Genomic DNA, 18,182 nt, shown 5'->3' on the forward strand with positions numbered 1-18,182 from the left:
TGCTCAAAATTTTATTTATGTAGAAAATTTTGTCAAAATTTTATTTCTATAGAAAATTGGTCAAAATTTTATTTCCATAGCGAATTTTGTCAAAATTTTATTTCTAAAGAAAATTTTGTCAAAATTTTGTTTCCATAGCAAATTTTGTCAAAATTGTATTTCTATCGAAAATTTTGTCAAAATTTTATTTCTATAGAAAATTTTCTCAAAATTTTATTTAAATAGAAAATTTTGTCAAAATTTTATTTGTAGAAAAAATTTTGTCAAAAATTTCTATTTTTAGAAAATTTTGTCAAAAATTTAATTTTTTATAGGAAAGTTTGTCAAAAATTTAATTTCTTATCGAAATTTTATTTCCATAGAAAATTTTGTCAAAATGTTATTTGTAAAGAAAATTTTGTCAAAATTTTACTTCTACAGAAATTAGTTCAAGATTTTATTTCTATATAAAACTTTCCAAAATTTTATTTCTATAGAAGATTTTGTCAAAATTTTAATTTCTATAGACAATTTTGTAAAAATTTTATTTCTATAGAACATTTTGTCAAAATTTAATTTTGATAGAAAATTTTGTCAAAACTTTATTTACATAGAAAATATTTTGTCAAAATGTTATTTCCATAGCGAATTTTGTCAAAATTTTTGTTCTATACAAAATTGTGTCACAATTTAATTTCTATAGAAATTTTTCTCTTAGTTTTATTTATATAGAAATTGTTTTTTGAAAATTTTATTTCTATGCAAAATTTTGTCAAAATTTTATTTGTAAAAAAAAATTGTCAAAATTTTATTTCTATAAAAAATTTTGTCAAAAAATTTAGTTTTATAGAAAATTTTGTCAAAAGTTTAATTTCTTATCGAAATTTTATTTCCATAGCAAATTTTGTCAAAATAATATTTGTATAGAAAATTTTCTCAAAATTTTATTTAAATAGAAAATTTTGTCAAAATTTTATTTGTAGAAAAAATTTTGTCAAAAATTTTTTTATTTCTACAGAAAATTTTGTCAAAATTTTACTTCTACAGAAATTAGTTCAAGATTTTATTTCAATATAAAACTTTCCAAAATTTTATTTCTATAGAAGATTTTGTCAAAATTTTAATTTCTGTGTACAATTTTGAAAAAATTTTATTTCTATAGAACATTTTGTCAAAATTTAATTTCGATAGAAAATTTTGTCAAAACTTTATTTACATAGAAAATATTTTGTCAAAATGTTATTTCCATAGCGAATTTTGTCAAAATTTTTGTTCTATACAAAATTGTGTCACAATTTAATTTATTTAGAAATTTTTCTCTAAGTTTTATTTATATAGAAATTGTTTTTTGAAAATTTTATTTCTATGCAAAATTTTGTCAAAATTTTATTTGTAAAAAAAATTGTCAACATTTTATTTCTATAAAAAATTTTGTCAAAAAATTTAGTTTTATAGAAAATTTTGTCAAAAGTTTAATTTCTTATCGAAATTTTATTTCCATACCAAATTTTGTCAAAATAATATTTGTATAGAAAATTTTGTCAACATTTTATTGTTATAGAAAAGTTTGTCAACATTTTATTTCCATAGCAAATTTTGTCAAAATTTTACTTCCAAAGAAAATTTTGCCAAATTTTTATTTCCATAGAAAAATTTGTCAAAATGTTATTTGTATAGAAAATTTTGTCAAAATTTTATTTCAATGGATAATGTTGACAAAATTTTATTTCTATAGAAAATTTTGTCAAAATTGTACTTCTACAGAAATTAGTTCAATATTTTATTTCTATATAAAACTTTCCAAAATTTTATTTCTATAGAAAATTTTGTCAAAATTTTAATTTCTGTAGACAATTTTGTCAAAATTTTATTTCTATAGAAAATTTTGTCAAAATTTAATTTCGATAGAAAATTTTGTCAAAACTTTATTTATATAGAAAATTTTGACAAGATTTTATTTCCATAGCGAATTTTGTCAAAATTTTTGTTCTATACAAAATTATGTCACAATTTAATTTCGATAGAAAATTTTCTCTAAGTTTTATTTATATAGATTTTTTTTTGAAAATTTTATTTCTATGGAAAATTTTGTCATAATTTTATTTGTAAAAAAAAATTGTCAAAATATTATTTCTATAAAAAATTTAGTTTTATAGAAAATTTTGTCAAATTTTGTCGAAATTTTATTTCCATAGAAAATTTTGTCAAAATATTATTTGTATAGAAAAGTTTGTCAACATTTTATTTTTATAGAAAATTTTGTCAACATTTTATTTCCATAGCAAATTTTGTCAAAATTTTACTTCCAAAGAAAATTTTGCCAAATTTTTATTTCCATAGAAAATTTTGTCATAATTTTATTTCCATAGAAAATTTTGTCAAAATTTTATTTCCATAGAAAATTTCGTAAAAATTTTATTTTCATATAAAAAAAAGAGGAGTGGCTTTGCCGTGGATTTTGAGGCATGATTTTTACGCTTGCGATTGGCGAATATCATATCGAATATAGTCGAGGACGATAGTCGCCATTTTTATAAGCTTTGTTAAAATTTAATCAATTTCTAGAGAAACTTTTATAAACACTTAAATTGTAAAAGTTTCCTGAAAAAACGCATCCATTTATTCACATCTTCACTAAAATCCTCTTACGCTTAATTTTACATAGAATTATCATTTACAACAAAACCATACATAACAGCGAATCCATTAGGGAAAGAATTTAACATCAATACCACCAAGTCCACAAAATTTACATCGAGGGAAATAATGGAAACTTCCATAGAGTGCCAGAAACAAAGACCTTGTATTCCCTGTTTGTATACAGGTCTTCCGAAATAGTAAAAAAGCGCAAAGCTAACATTCAACAAAATGATAGGATGGAGAGCAGCAGAATAAGCATAAGACTCAAAAAAAAAAAAAAACGGAAAAAACACAATGCGAAAAAAGCTCACTAAATTAAAGAACATTAAACTTGTCTTATTCTTCTTCGTCTGTTGCTTCTTCGGCTGCATCATCTCATGTAGCGAAACAGCAATTAACACTACTACAACTCATTTACATAAGCAATGAAAGAGTTTTTGGAGGATTAGAACCAGGAAACATGAAATGGGATTTGGACTGATGAGTTGCTGTTGGATGTAGTTGTAGTAGTAGTTTGAAGTGCTAAAATGACGACAGTCGCAACTGACTATGATGATGATGATGATACAGGCAATGCTGCTGATGATAGCTGCCCAGGCATGTTCCTTTAATGATTTTACAACTACCACATTGTAATTACGAATGACTCTATCAGTCCAAAATAATGGATGCGCTACACAACAGCAATAGCAGAATAAGTAGTGACATTAGACTCTTCTATCAACTCCAAGAACTAAGTACTTTAGATTAACTGACATTGTGAGTGGCCAAGTCACCGAGAACCATATACCACCATGTGTAAGGCAAGACAAAAAAAAACTGTGATAAAAGGGTAGCTTGGTATGAATATTAAGAGCATTTCGTCGTGAAAAAAATAAACAACGCATACGGTTTGGAAATTTTTATTTATTCCTGTAATTTTGTGAAAACTCTTATATTGGGCAGCAATTATACGGTAGCATAGTTGCTTTTATTCCAAAGAGAGTAGCCTCGCAATGTGGCTTTGTGTTGTGATGGGAAACATGTAACATGTTTGTCGCAACCATGTTATTTTAATAGGTTAGCGGAAAAAATTAACATTACACTTTCGATTGGTCACCAAGCACCGCCAATGCTGTTGGCCGCCATAACGGCCGATGGTATTCATCGACCTTGGGGTCGAGTAAAAAACACAAACTCGGAAGTATGTCATAATGAAAGTTTTGAAGTCTTGGGCAGATAAACATTTCGGGCGCATACCATGGACTGTCCAACAGGACTCAGCACCATCGTACTCAACACACGTCCACCAACAATGCCTTAAAACGGAGGTTCCTCGCTTTATTTCTACCAGAAAATCGCTACCCAATTCTCCACTCTCGCTCTTGATCGGTCTGGATATGGAGGAGTCTATTTAGAATTATATGCTGATATGGATAGATCAAATCCCTCCTTCAATTTGGTTTGGCTGTTTTGTTTTTGGTGATGGGGGGCATAATAAATTTGTCATTCCGTTTGTAACACATCGAAATTTCCGACTATATAAATTTCCGACTATTTTTTATCAGGCAGAAATTCTAAGCCATGTCTTGCGGTCCGTCTGTCTGTTATAATCACGCACAAATTATTTTTTTTTGTTTTGTTTGCAGGCAGGTAAAGTTCGAACATGGGTTATATCGGTCCAGGTTTTAATAGAGCTTCCATATAAATGGACCCACTGATTTGTGGTCTTGGGTTTCTAGAAACCGTATTTTCTATCCGATTTGCCTGAAATAAGAAATCCAGAGGTATTTTAGGACCATAAATACTTGTGTCAAAAATGGCGTGTATCGATCTATGGTTTGGTATAGCCACCTTATAGACCGATCTCCCGATTTTATTTCATGGGCTTGTAGAAACCGTAGGTTTTATCCAATTTGCTTGAAATTGGAAATCTGGAGGTTTTTTAGGATCATAATATTGTGTATCGGTACAGTTTTCCATATCACCTCCTTATAAACCGGCCCTCCGATTTGAGCTCTAGATTAGATGTGCTGCATATTGTGTGTATCCGTCCCTGTTTTTGGCAAAGCCACTATAAAACCGATCTCCCGATTTAACTCCTTGAATTTCTGGAAACCGTAGTTTTTATCCCATTTGCCTGAAATTGTAAATATTCTGGTATATTCGACCCACAAAAACGTGTATAGGATTTAGTTTTTATTGATCCATTTGGCAAGGCCTTCATATAGACTGCTTTCACTTCTTAAGGGTACGAAAGGGGCACTGATCATAAAAATTTCTTAATTGAATAATGGTGAAAAAAATCTACAGATTTCGAAATATTGCTCGAAGATCCCATAAAGTACATATATTCTGGGTCGTGGTGAAATTCTGAGTCGATCTAAGCATGTCCATCCGTCTGTTGAAATCACGCTAACTTCCGAACGAAACAAGCTATCGACTTAAAACTTGGCATAAGTATGTTAGTTGCTATTGATGTAGGTCAGATGGTATTGCAAATGGGGCATATTGGACCACTTTTACGTATAGCCCCCATATAAACAGACCCCCAGATTTGGCTTGTGGAGCTTTTAGATAAGCACATTTCATCCGATCCGCTTGAAATTTGGTACGTGGTGTTAGTATGTGGTTTCAAACAACCATGCGGAAATTGGTATATATCGGTTCATAATTATATATAGCCCCCATATAAACCGATCCCCCGATTTGGCTTGCGGAGCCTCTAAGAGAAGCAAATTTCATCCGATCCGGCTGAAATTTGGTACATGGTGTTAGTATATGGTCTCTAACAACCATGCAAAAATTGGTCCACATCGGTCTATAATTATATTTGGCTTTCGAGGCCTCTAAGAGAAGCAAATTTCATCCGATCCGGCTAAAATTTGGTACATGGTGTTAGTATATGGTCTCAAACAACCGTGCAAAAATTGGTCCATATCGGTCCATAATTATATATAGCCCCCATATAAACCGATCCCCCGATTTGGCTTGCGAGGCCTCTAAGAGAAGCAAATTTCATCCGATCCGGCTGAAATTTGGTACATGGTATTAGTATATGGATACCATATAACAACCATGCAAAAATTCGTCCATATCGGTCCATAATTATATATAGCCCCCATATAAACCGATTCCCAGATTTGGCTTGCGGAGCCTCTAAGAGAAGAAAATTTAACATGATCCGGCTGAAATTTGGTACATGGTGTTAGTATATGGTCTCTAACCACTATGCAAAAATTGGTCGAAATCGGTCCATAATTATAGCCCCCATATAAAATGATCCCCAGATTTGATCTCCGGAGCCCCTTGGAAGAGCAAAATTCATTGGATTCGGTTGGAATTTGGTACGTGATGTTAGTATATGGTATCCAACAACCATGCAAAAATTGGTACACACCGGTCTTAATTATATATAACCCCCATTTAAACCGATCCCCATATTTGACCTCCGGAGCTATTGGAAGAGCAAAATTCATCCGACCCGATTGAAATTTGGTACGTGGTGAAATTTGGCATATTGCGCTAGTACAGGGCCGCTAACACCCATGGAAAAATTGGTCCATATCGGTCTATAGTTATATATAGCCGATCCCCAAAAATAATCTACCAAAATCTTATTTTTATAGAAAATGTTGTAAATTTTTTTTACTATAGAAAATGTTGTCAAAATTTTTTTACTATAGAAAATTTTGTCAACATACATTTTTTTACTATACCACACAAAACTTATGATTACTGGTGGTACCTTCGACTTTTGTGGAAGTGGTAAATCTTACTCAGACTTGAAATCATTGTTGCTGTTGTTGCCATCAATCCCTGTAGTTGCTTCCTTCGCCGTTTTGTGGGTTGTTTTTAGCTTATATTTAAGTAGGAAGAATTCCCCAGTCCTTCATTGGATTTTATTTCTATGGAAAATTTTGTCAGAATTTTATTTCTATGGAAAATTTTGTCAAAATTTTATTTCTATAGAAAATTTTGTCAAAATTTTATTTCTATGGGAAATATTGCCAAATTTTGTTTTTATAGAAAATGTTGTCAAACTGAATTATTTACGTATTTAGTCGGCCTTTTTTGTTTAATATATACCCCGTATGGACTAACTTACAATTGAGAAATCGGTGCTCAGATGTTTTAAGATACCTTGCCATCTGCAAGTGTTACCGCAACCCAAGTAATTCGATTGTCGATGACAGTCTTCTGTAGAAGTTTCTACGCAATCCATGATGGAGGGTACATAAGATTCGACCTGGCCGAACTTACGGCCGTATATACTTGTTTTTTTTTTTTTTTAATTTTATTTGTGTAGAAAATTTTGTCAAAATTTTATTTCTATGGAAAATTTTGTCAAAATTTTGTTTCTATGGAAAATTTAGTCAAAATTTTTTTCTATAGAAAATTTTGTCAAAATTGTTTTCTATAGAAAATTTTGTTAATTTTTTTTTTTTTTGTAGAAAATTTTGTCAAACTTTTTTTCTATAGAAAATTTTGTCAAAATTTTATTTTTACAGAAAACTTTGCCAAAATGTTATTTCTATAGAAAATTTTGTCAATATTTTATTTCTATAGACAATTTTGTCAACATTTTTTTCTATAGAAAATTATGTCAAAATTTTATTTTTATAGAAAATTTTGTAAACATTTTATTCCTATAGACAATTTTGTCAAAATGTTTTTTCTATAGAAAATTTTGTCAAAATTTTATTTCTATAGAAAATTTTGTCAAAATTTAATTTCTATAGAAAATTTTCTTAAAATTTCATTTCTATAGAAAATTTTGTCAAATTTTTAATGCTATAGAAAATTTTGTCAAACTGAATTATATACGTATTGAATCGGCCTTTTTTGTTTAATAATATACCTATATTTACCTTTTTTGTCTAATATATACCACGTATGGACTAACTTATACTGTTTTTATTTTATTTTGTCAACGAAATCTGGACATTTGTTTGTGCCCTTAGACACAGTATACTCTCGAAATAGGATCAAATTCTTTCAAAAAATGATAACTTAATGAGATACGTGATTAATTTAACCATTTGTTAAAATCTGCTATCCATCGACTCTACTCTACAATTCATATTCGGCGAATGGACGGACGGCAGTTGTGTGATGTAAAATGAATTACTCAAACTACTTAAACTTTATATTTATTTTAGATTTATTTCAGCTACAATTTTATCAATGGCTACTTTTAATATGTTTCAGTTGTTTAGGAAAATTTCTCATTTCGAAGAAAAAGATTTGTGTTCAAATTGGAGTAAAAAGGTCTTTAGCGTCAAAGTTCAAGGCGTACACAGTTTAAGTAAAATTTATTCATGTTAGGAAATTAAAACTATATTGTGTGCGAAATGTTATCATATGCAGAATCAAGAGTATACAAAAATCATGAACATTTACTCATATTAGGGAAGATTTTACTACAATCAGATAGTTTTCATGAATTAAAATAATGCTAAATTGTATATAGAAATCTTCACTGGTTTTTTAGGGTATCTCTCTATATTATTCAAATAGCGAGCAATTAAAAAAAAAAACATAATAATAGTAATAATAAACCATATTTTTTTTACATTATTGCAAATATTTCCATATTTTTTTCAAATAGCGAGCAATTAAAAAAAATATAATAATAATAAACCATAATTTTTGTATTATTACAAATATTTCCAAGTGAATTTTTTCGATTTATTTTGTTGCAAGATTTATGTTTTCTCGATTGATTGGATTGCAACGATTTCACTAATAAAACGAAATAATATTGACTTTATGACACCAAACCAACATTTTATGTTAGTTATCTTCTATTAGCCAGCTATTCCATTTTTTTGAACGAATTTCTTTACCCGCATCGTGCTTCAAAATCAAAAACTTTCGATTCTGAATATCTCCTCAGTCTCGTAGTTTATCTTAAATCCATATGCAGGTTCACTAATCAATTTTCCAAGATAGGGTTAAACACAGTGACTAAATATTAATCCTATGCTGGAGGGTAGACATTAATCCATTATTTATCATGGGAGTTTTTTTTTTTTTTTTTTGCGTTAATATTACGTCTTTTACGAAGATAATCCATTTTCTTCCGTAATTTTATAATTTTTACAGCAAGTATCCTCTACCATGGGCAAAATGAGTATGATTTTAAAATCTCTGAATTAACTTTCCATATGCTAAGATTATTGTATTGTAGTAGCTCTTGTAGCTACAAATGCAAGAGCATAAATATTATAAACTAGAGAATAAAAGAGAGCGAGAGTAATACAAAATGCATGTAGTTGTCTACAACCGGCCGGTTTTCATACGTTTGACAACTCACACATACATACATATATACTTCATTGCCCACATAGTTGAAGAATGCATGCTGGCTAAAGAAATGCGTAACAAATGCATAATGCCACACAGAATAAACTCTCTCTCCCACTGTTGCATTTCCTCTCACTCTCTCCATATCTCCCATAGAGAGAATAAAATTGCATTCGTTACGCTGAAAAGGAAATTCTTTGCTGTGAGAACAAAAAAGAGCCCTTTTAACATAGTGACACACATGTTACGAAGTGCATCACATCCATATCTCTGTATTCTCGGATTGTTTTCTCTAATTGTTGTTTGTATTGGTGGTGTTTGTGACTTGTACAAGTCATGTACAGCAAAGCCATTTGTTGCATGTTCTGTTAACAAATTCATTTCCCCTACATTTTATGCTCTTGTATATCTGTACTTGCTGTTGAGAACACATGCATTGAAATATTCAAGAGAATGAATGTGAGAGGATAACTTTGTTGTTTGAAAAGGAGTTATATTGGTGTGTGCATGTATGTTACTTGTATAACAAGTCTAGCCTACACTGCCATCAAAGCCCTATCAACCAGTGCTGCCGCTAGTGAAAAATTGAGTGAAGTAGATTTTGGAAAAAAGTGGAGTAGATTGAATAAAATTGAAGTAGCATACATTTTTGAAAGCAAAACAATAGGATTCATTTTATTATACCCTCCACCATAGGATGGGGGGTATATTAACTTTGTCATTCCGTTTGTAACACATCGAAATATTGCTCTAAGACCCCATATAGTATATATATTCTGGGTCGTGGTGAAATTCTGAGTCGATCTGAGCATGTCCGTCCGTCCATCTGTTGAAATCACGCTAACTTCCGAACCAAACAAGCTATCAACTTGAAACTTTGCACAAGTAGTTGTTGTTGATGTAGGTCTGATGGTATTGCAAACGGGCCATATCGGTCCACTTTTACGTATAGCCCCCATATAAACGGATCCCCAAATTTCGCTTGCGGGGACTCTAAGAGAACCAAATTTCATCCGGTCCGGCTGAAATTTGGTACATGGTGTAAGTATATGGTCTCTAACAACTGTGCAAAAATTGGTCCACATCGGTTAATAATTCAATGATTAAAACCGCTATGTTCATCGTAATTAAAGGAATAGGAAAAACAATTACGTAATATGGGGAAAATTTTAAAAATTTTAAGCAGAACAAAAAGTGAAGCAGATTTTTGGAAGAAGGAGTGACGAAGTAAATTTTGTGAAAATGAAGCAAAATACTTCGATTGAAGTAGTAGCGGCAGCACTGCTATCAACAGATACCTTTCTCACCCATTGACTGGGTATTGCATTATACCCAGTTGCAAAAACAATTATTATTATATGATTATTAAAAAGAGGCCCAAAAGTAATCCTTAGATTCCAACAAAAACGTGAAGGATTTTTATTATGTTCTTATAAAATTTTCAAATATCGCCCCATGAGATTTTTATGTTCTTATAAAATTTTCAAATATATGATTGTAGCTAAAAGATAAGATAAGAGTTATAGGTGATTTACATATTATTTCCTCTGGAGATTGGATATGTGTGTCTATTGTTCACAAATTAATTGTAGAACTATTTCTCAGATCTTGATTTATTGTATAATTATTAATTTTTGTTATTGTACGACATTGTTAGCTATATAAATTGTTGATTTATCAGAAAATATCACACTTTAAGACAATTTTGCTCATCAAGTAAAATTTCTAAATTTTTAATATTATTTTCAAATTTACAAACAAGTTTTGAGTTTTACATTTAGCCTACTATACAAGAGCATGCATATCTTTAGCTCGTTTAGCATCTCTAATCAGATCTAGTAATTATATCTAAGAGTATTCTTTATTTTCTCATTGATAAACCCCTGAAAACAATTTGGCAAATTTGCCAAATTGTTTTTGGCTTACGGGTAATACCTACTATTTTGCTTAAATCGTTGTCATTCATGCAACCATTTAATTAGTAGGCCTATGAAAATCTCTAACTGTAGACTTATTACCACTACTAGTAAACATCATTATGAGCATAATTGTCATTTCTAACTGACGTTTCTCTCTCTCTCTCCCTCTCTTTGAACGAGTACAAAAACCAGTAATAACATAAGGAACTACTATGAACGAGACCATTTAGGAAAGCATAACGAAGAGGAAATGCATGCACTCTGAGACTGTAGCATTGGAAATAACACCAAAAGATAAGGAATGAGCATACCTCACTGTCTTCACAAAACCCTAGTTGAATGTATATGTGGGTGAGTTTATATTTACGAATGCACGAATGCATCTCTTTGGATTTTGTTGTATTTTTCATTCGGGTATATTGCATTCGCGCTCAGCTACTAAAGAAAACCAACAGTGAGTAGCTGGTTGACTGGTCTCTGGCTGAATCAACAACACATATACGAGGTCTGCAATGCATTCACTCTGTTTGTTGGCATTGAGTATGAATAGTTGGGTCTCTCAACTATACATGAGTGTGTGTCTGAATGTATGAAATGTTAGTTTTATTATGAAGCAGTTGGCCAAGCACTCACACTTCCACACATTTACCCATTGGCTTTCACATACTCTCAATACAAAGAGCAAACAGCACAAAATTTTATTTTCAACGAGGCAACGGAGTCTCAACGTAACCGAATAGTAATCAGTTTGAGTTGAAACGTTAAGCGGTAAACATGTTTTAGAAAAATAGCTCTTCCGTTACAAAAAATTTTTTTACATTTTAAAAAATCATTTCAATTATTAACTTGAACAAAAAAAAAACGTGAAGAGAAAAATGAATAAATAACTTAACGTCTCAAAATCTAAAAAATAAAACGAAGAATAATATAAAGTGAAACGAATATATTACGCTTGTTACGTTTGCGTCTGACCTTACACATATGGATTACGGGTTTACGGTTCTTACGACAAAACAAGCGATCAAAATAAGTTTTTGAAAGAAATCAAAACAACAAGTGACAATTTTGTTTCATACAAAATACAAAAAAAAATTAAAAACACAAATAATGCATCACAAATAGTTTTTGAAAGAAGAAAAAATATAGAAATATTTTTAAATGGAAAAATAAACCAAAAAACAATTACAATGAAAGAATAAAATCACAAAATTATTGTGCTTGATAAAAAGTGACAAAAATTATATTCATTTAACATCGTAATTCACCAAGGACTAGAAGTCCTAAACAGCGCTTGCGCTTGGTCCACCATCATCACATCATTTATATAAATCAACGTTGTAAGACTTCATAGTCGTTCAACACAACAGCAACGCATTTATCAACACAAAATGTCTTTGTACGTTTGCGCCACATTTTTGGCCTTGATGGCCGTCTTCAGCAGCAGCAGTCTTGTCAGCCCTGTCCAGGCACAATGCTCTTGGGAGTTTGTGCGAACCACCATGGACATTAAATGCAATATTCGTGCCATTGATGCTTCACAGCAATTGGATTTACAAGTAGCCCAAACGGCATCCCGTCTCGAAATCGCCTGCTCCAATGATGTGTTGTATGCCAGTGAATTGGCTGCCAACACTTTCGATCGTTTGGAAAAACTATCGGAATTACAAATCGATTCGTGCAAAATGCAACGTTTGTCGGAGAAAAGTTTCTCTAATTTAAAATCGTTGAAACGTTTGACGGTCCAGACCCACAATGCCGTTTGGGGTCCCGGCAAGACACTCGAAATTATGCCACAAACATTTACCGGTCTCGGTGAATTGTCCGAATTGAATTTGGGCGATAACAATATACGCCAATTGCCCGAGGGTCTTTGGTGTGCCATGCAAAATCTTCAAGTATTGAATTTAACCTCGAATCGCATACGGGCTGCCGAATCTTTGGGCTTCTCCGAAAAATTGTGTCCGTCCAGCGGTAATGGTGCCAACAAAGGAGCCAGCGGCGGAGCTGAATTGCAAGTCTTAGATGTTTCCTACAATGAATTGAGATCACTGCCAGATGTTTGGGGTGCTTCACGCCTGCGCCGTTTGCAACAATTGAATTTACAACACAACAATATCTCCTCATTGGCCGCCAACGCTTTGGCTGGTTTGTCATCATTGCGTATTCTCAATTTGTCCTTCAACCATTTGGAATCACTGCCTGCCGATTCTTTTGTGGGAAATAAAGAATTGCGTGAAATACATTTGCAAGGCAATGAATTGTATGATTTGCCCAAGGGCCTATTCCATCGTCTGGAACAATTATTGGTTTTGGATTTAAGTGGTAATCAATTGACTTCCCATCATGTTGACAATAGCACATTTGGTGGTTTGATACGCTTGATTGTTCTCAATTTGGCCAACAATGCCTTGACTCGTATTGGCTCTAAAACCTTCAAAGAATTGTATTTCCTACAAATTCTGGATATGCGTAACAACTCCATTGGACATATTGAAGATGGTGCCTTTTTGCCTTTGTACAATCTCCACACTTTGAATTTGGCCGAGAATCGTCTCCACACCTTGGACAATCGTATCTTCAATGGCCTTTATGTTCTCAACAAATTGACCCTAAACAACAATTTGGTTAGCATTGTTGAGGCTCAAGCCTTCCGCAATTGTTCCGATTTAAAAGAATTGGATTTGAGCTCTAATCAATTGGCCGAGGTCCCTGAAGCTGTACAAGATTTGAGTATGCTGAAAACTTTGGATTTGGGAGAAAATCAAATTTCCGATTTCAAAAATGGAACCTTCCGTAATCTCAATCAACTGACCGGCTTGCGTTTGATTGACAATCGTATTGGCAACATCACCGTGGGCATGTTCAGCGATTTGCCTCGTTTAAGTGTTCTAAATTTGGCCAAGAATCGCATACAGTCCATTGAGCGGGGATCCTTCGACAAGAATACCGAAATTGAAGCCATTCGCCTGGACAAAAATTTCCTTACCGATATCAATGGAATTTTTGCCACTTTGGCCTCGTTGCTCTGGCTTAATCTTTCCGAAAATCATTTGGTTTGGTTTGATTATGCCTTCATCCCTTCGAATTTGAAATGGTTGGATATCCATGGCAATTATATTGAAGCCTTGGGTAATTATTACAAACTCCAAGAAGAAATTCGTGTCACCACTTTGGATGCCAGTCATAATCGCATTACCGAAATTGGAGCCATGGCTGTTCCAAACTCCATCGAATTGCTGTTCATCAATAACAACATCATCAGTCAGGTACAGGCCAATACATTTGTGGACAAAACAAAATTGTCTCGTGTCGATTTGTATGCCAATGTTTTGTCCAAGCTGTCCTTGAATTCTCTGCGCGTTGCTCCAGTGGCCACCGATAAACCCATTCCTGAATTCTATTTGGGTGGTAATCCTTTCGAGTGTGACTGCAACATGGAATGGCTGCAACGCATCAACAACATGACTACACGCCAACATCCCCGCATAATCGATTTGGGCAATATTGAATGTCTAATGCCGCATAGCCGTAACGCCCCCCTCAGGCCTTTGACGTCATTGTCCAGCAGTGATTTTGTCTGCAAATACACCTCCCACTGTCCAACTACATGTCACTGCTGTGATTTTGAACAATGCGACTGTGAAATGGTCTGCCCAGAGAATGGTACCTGTTTCCATGATGCTACCTGGTCCACCAACATTGTCGACTGTGGGAAACAGAATCGCATTAACTTGCCACTACGCATACCCTTCGATGTGACCGACTTGTATTTGGATGGTAATAATCTACCGGTAATAAATGCTCAGGTGTTTGCGGGCAAACGTAATCTACGTGCTCTCTACCTGAACTCCTCAAATGTGGTGACAATTGAAAACGGCTCCTTTGCCGAGCTCAGCATGTTGCGCACCCTACACTTGGAGAACAATAAGTTGCAAGCCTTGGATGGTTCGGAATTCAATCAATTGTCATTGCTGAAGGAATTGTATTTGCACAATAATCTACTCACCTCCATCTCGAATAGTACCTTTGCTCCTTTGGTATCCCTGAAGGTATTGCGTTTGGACAACAATCGTTTAACATCAATGCCCATTGCTCAATTGGCTAATCTACAATACCGCAACAGTCTACAGGGTTTGACAATGGGTCGCAACTCCTGGTCTTGCCGTTGCCAATTCCTACAGTCTTTGGCCCAATTTGTGGCTGACAATGCCATGGTGATCCGTGATTCCCAGGATATCTATTGTGTGGATAATGGGGTTAAACGTGAATTGGAATTGTTCACCCAGCACGGTGTGGATTGCAGTGAGCTACTGGAGAATGCTAGCAATATGGCTTCCCAAGATGTTTCCGGTGGCTATGTGCCATTGTTGGCCGCAGTCTTGGTTTTGATCTTTTTAATTGTGGTCCTGATCATTGTCTTCGTCTTCAGAGAATCGGTGAGAATGTGGCTCTTTGCCCACTATGGTGTCAGAGTGTGTGAGCCTCGTTTCGAAGATGCTGGCAAATTGTACGATGCCATTATTTTACATTCCGAAAAAGACTATGAGTTTGTATGCCGTAATATTGCCACCGAATTGGAGCATGGTCGTCCTCCCTTCCGTTTGTGTATTCAGCAACGTGATTTGCCACCCCAAGCCAGCCAATTGCAAATTGTAGAAGCCGCCAGAGCATCTAGAAAAATCATTTTGGTCTTGACCCGTAATCTTTTGGCCACCGAATGGAATCGTTTGGAATTCCGTAATGCATTCCACGAAGCTCTAAGGGGATTGGCTCAAAAATTGGTAATCATCGAAGAGACGAATGTTTCGGCCGAAGCTGAAGATGTTGCTGAATTGTCGCCCTACTTGAAATCAGTGCCTTCAAATCGTCTCTTGACCTGTGACCGTTACTTCTGGGAGAAATTGCGTTATGCCATACCAATTGAATTGTCACCACGTGGCAATAACTATACCTTGGATCATCATGAACGTTTCAAGCAACCCGTGTCACTAGGTGTTCTCTTCCGTCAGGCCCCACCTCCACCGGCCTACTATCAAGAAGATATGGAAGCTAATTATTCCTCGGCAACCACAGCCACCCCTTCACCAAGACCCACACGCCATGGCCAACGTATAGTGGATGCCATGCCCATGCGTCCTCCTAGTGAGCATATCTATCATAGCATTGAGTCCGAATATGGTTATGATCAACATGAAGCTCTATCCATGATACCCAATGGTATGACCAGTGCGCGCCATCATCCTCATCATTCACAGCAACAACAACAGCATTTAGCTCCTCCTCCAAACGCTCTATTTCGCCAAAGTAACAACCCTCGTTTATCCATGTCCGCCAGTGGTGCCATGGCAGCCGTTGCCCAACAATGGAGACCCACCACATTAATGCCAACACAGCCAATGCAACAACAGCAGCAGCAACAGCAATTTCAACAGGCCACAGCGCCCATACATTTGCGTAGTGGTAGCAATTTAAGTCAATGCAGTACCAGTACACAATCCACGGCAGCATTGGCACAAACACCTCAGCCACAAGCTTCCACATCCGCTGCGGCTGCGCAACAACAACAACAGCAGTTACAGCAACAAACAGCTGTCACAGGTGGTGCTGGATCATCAGTGGCAAATAGCAGCAGCAATGAGGGTTCAGTGTCGACAAATAAAAACTCCAATCAAGCATTTTTAGTGTAAGCTACAACACAAAAGGGTAAAAAAGGGCCAGGGTAACTAAACTGAAACCACTTTGCTAATAAACAGTAAAGTGAAGCAGCCATTTCTACAACTTCCCGTCTGCCAAACAATAAAGGGAAGCGAATTATGATGACGCGATCATAGCAAATGTAGTAGAGCGGCCATGTTTTAAGGATGGATGGAGTATAACGCTGCCGTGCAACGTAAGCTTTATGTAGTGATGGATGATGATGATGGTGATGATGTTGGCTATGTGTAGAGTAAGAACTTAGAGAACATTCATATATTAACTCGCTCACTCTCTCACACACTCATTCACTTATTCATTCATTCGAGTACACTACACCACACTATTACGGTAGTTAAGCTATACTCTCCTACCCCCTCATATATAAATACTTAAACAAAAAGACTTTCCATAGGAATATAGAGTAGGTAAACTAGGCATTTAACCAGAATGGAATGGATGTAAGCAGCAAAGAATGAATTATGAGGATTCGGCAAGAGTTTCCAGCAAGAGGACGACGAGGTAAAAAAACACACTCAAATCTAAAGAGAGAAAAAGAGTACCACTTTTTTCAAATTCAATGTGATATTAAATAATTATTTAACTAAAAACAAAAACAAATAACTTTAAAAAGAAAACAAAAACAAATCTAATGTATTATAAACGAATAGTTAATCTAAATTATATGTATGTAACTAAAGTAGGAAGAGAGAGAAAAATTGAAACATTCAAAGCCACTTAAATTATAATTATATTTTAATATTATTAAATAATTTATTAGGTTTAATTTAATGAACGAAAAAATTCTATGTAAATATCAAGAGAAAACAAATAAGAAAATAAATAAAAAACCGAATTTTTTTCTATTAGGACATTTTTTGTCTATTCCATTTCATAATTTCCATACACTTGTAAATCTTTATTTAAAAATGTTAATCATTAAATTCATTCTTTTGTTTTTTTTTTTTGAGTTCCCATGTACAATTTAAATTTTTTTGTGTAAATATTCCTCTAATAATTATTACCTAGTAATATAGTTATTGTGTAATAATAAAATAAAATAATTATTAAAATCTTATAGAAATGAAATGTTATTTATAGTTTATTAAACACAAAAAACACCAACACAATTGTAAATTTATATTTCCTAAGTATATATATACATATTAGAAAAACACATACACACAACACAAAAAGTTAACTAAAACTATTACGAAAAGAAAAAAAAAAAACAAACAAAAAATTATTAAAAATTATTGAAAAATAAAACAAACCAAACACAGCAATGTGGGTAGCTATATCCTTTGGGATATGGCTATTTAAATATTTCAAAAAATTAAATATTTTTGTAGTTTTTATTTACTTATAATCAAAAGGGTTAAGCTTCTGGGCAAACAACAAACAAGGAACAAGGGTTAACGAAAGGCATTTTAATGAAGTGTCTGTGTCTGGGAAGGGGTGAAAATGTTCAAATAAGGATATGTCTTTGGTGAATACTCATGTATACTTTGATCCCAAGGATATAAACATTGGTATTATAATGAAAGCATTCTATGTCATAACATGGTTACATGGAAATGTAGGAAATGTTGTAAGGGATACAATTATTACCACTATTTATTCCGTAAACAAGAGGTAAGCAAGGATAATTAACGTTATGTA

General features: G+C 33.5%; 1 protein-coding gene across 1 annotated transcript; it reads left to right on the forward strand.

Moving 5' to 3' along the window:
- Nucleotides 1–11,591: 11,591 nt before the first annotated feature.
- Nucleotides 11,592–17,861, forward strand: 18w (18 wheeler). Its single transcript, XM_075309894.1, has one exon. It carries the CDS (start codon nt 12,215–12,217, stop codon nt 16,511–16,513), a length of 4,299 nt encoding a protein of 1,432 aa, XP_075166009.1. The 5' UTR covers nt 11,592–12,214; the 3' UTR covers nt 16,514–17,861.
- The last annotated feature ends 321 nt before the right edge of the window (nt 17,862–18,182 follow it).

The sequence above is a fragment of the Haematobia irritans genome, chromosome 5, assembly GCF_050003625.1.
Source record: "Haematobia irritans isolate KBUSLIRL chromosome 5, ASM5000362v1, whole genome shotgun sequence".
NCBI classification, from domain to species: domain Eukaryota; kingdom Metazoa; phylum Arthropoda; class Insecta; order Diptera; family Muscidae; genus Haematobia; species Haematobia irritans.

Coding starts and splice junctions, on each gene's coding strand:
- 18w (XM_075309894.1), top strand. CDS start 12,215: ATGTCTTTGTACGTTTGCGCCACATTTTTGGCCTTGATGGCCGTCTTC.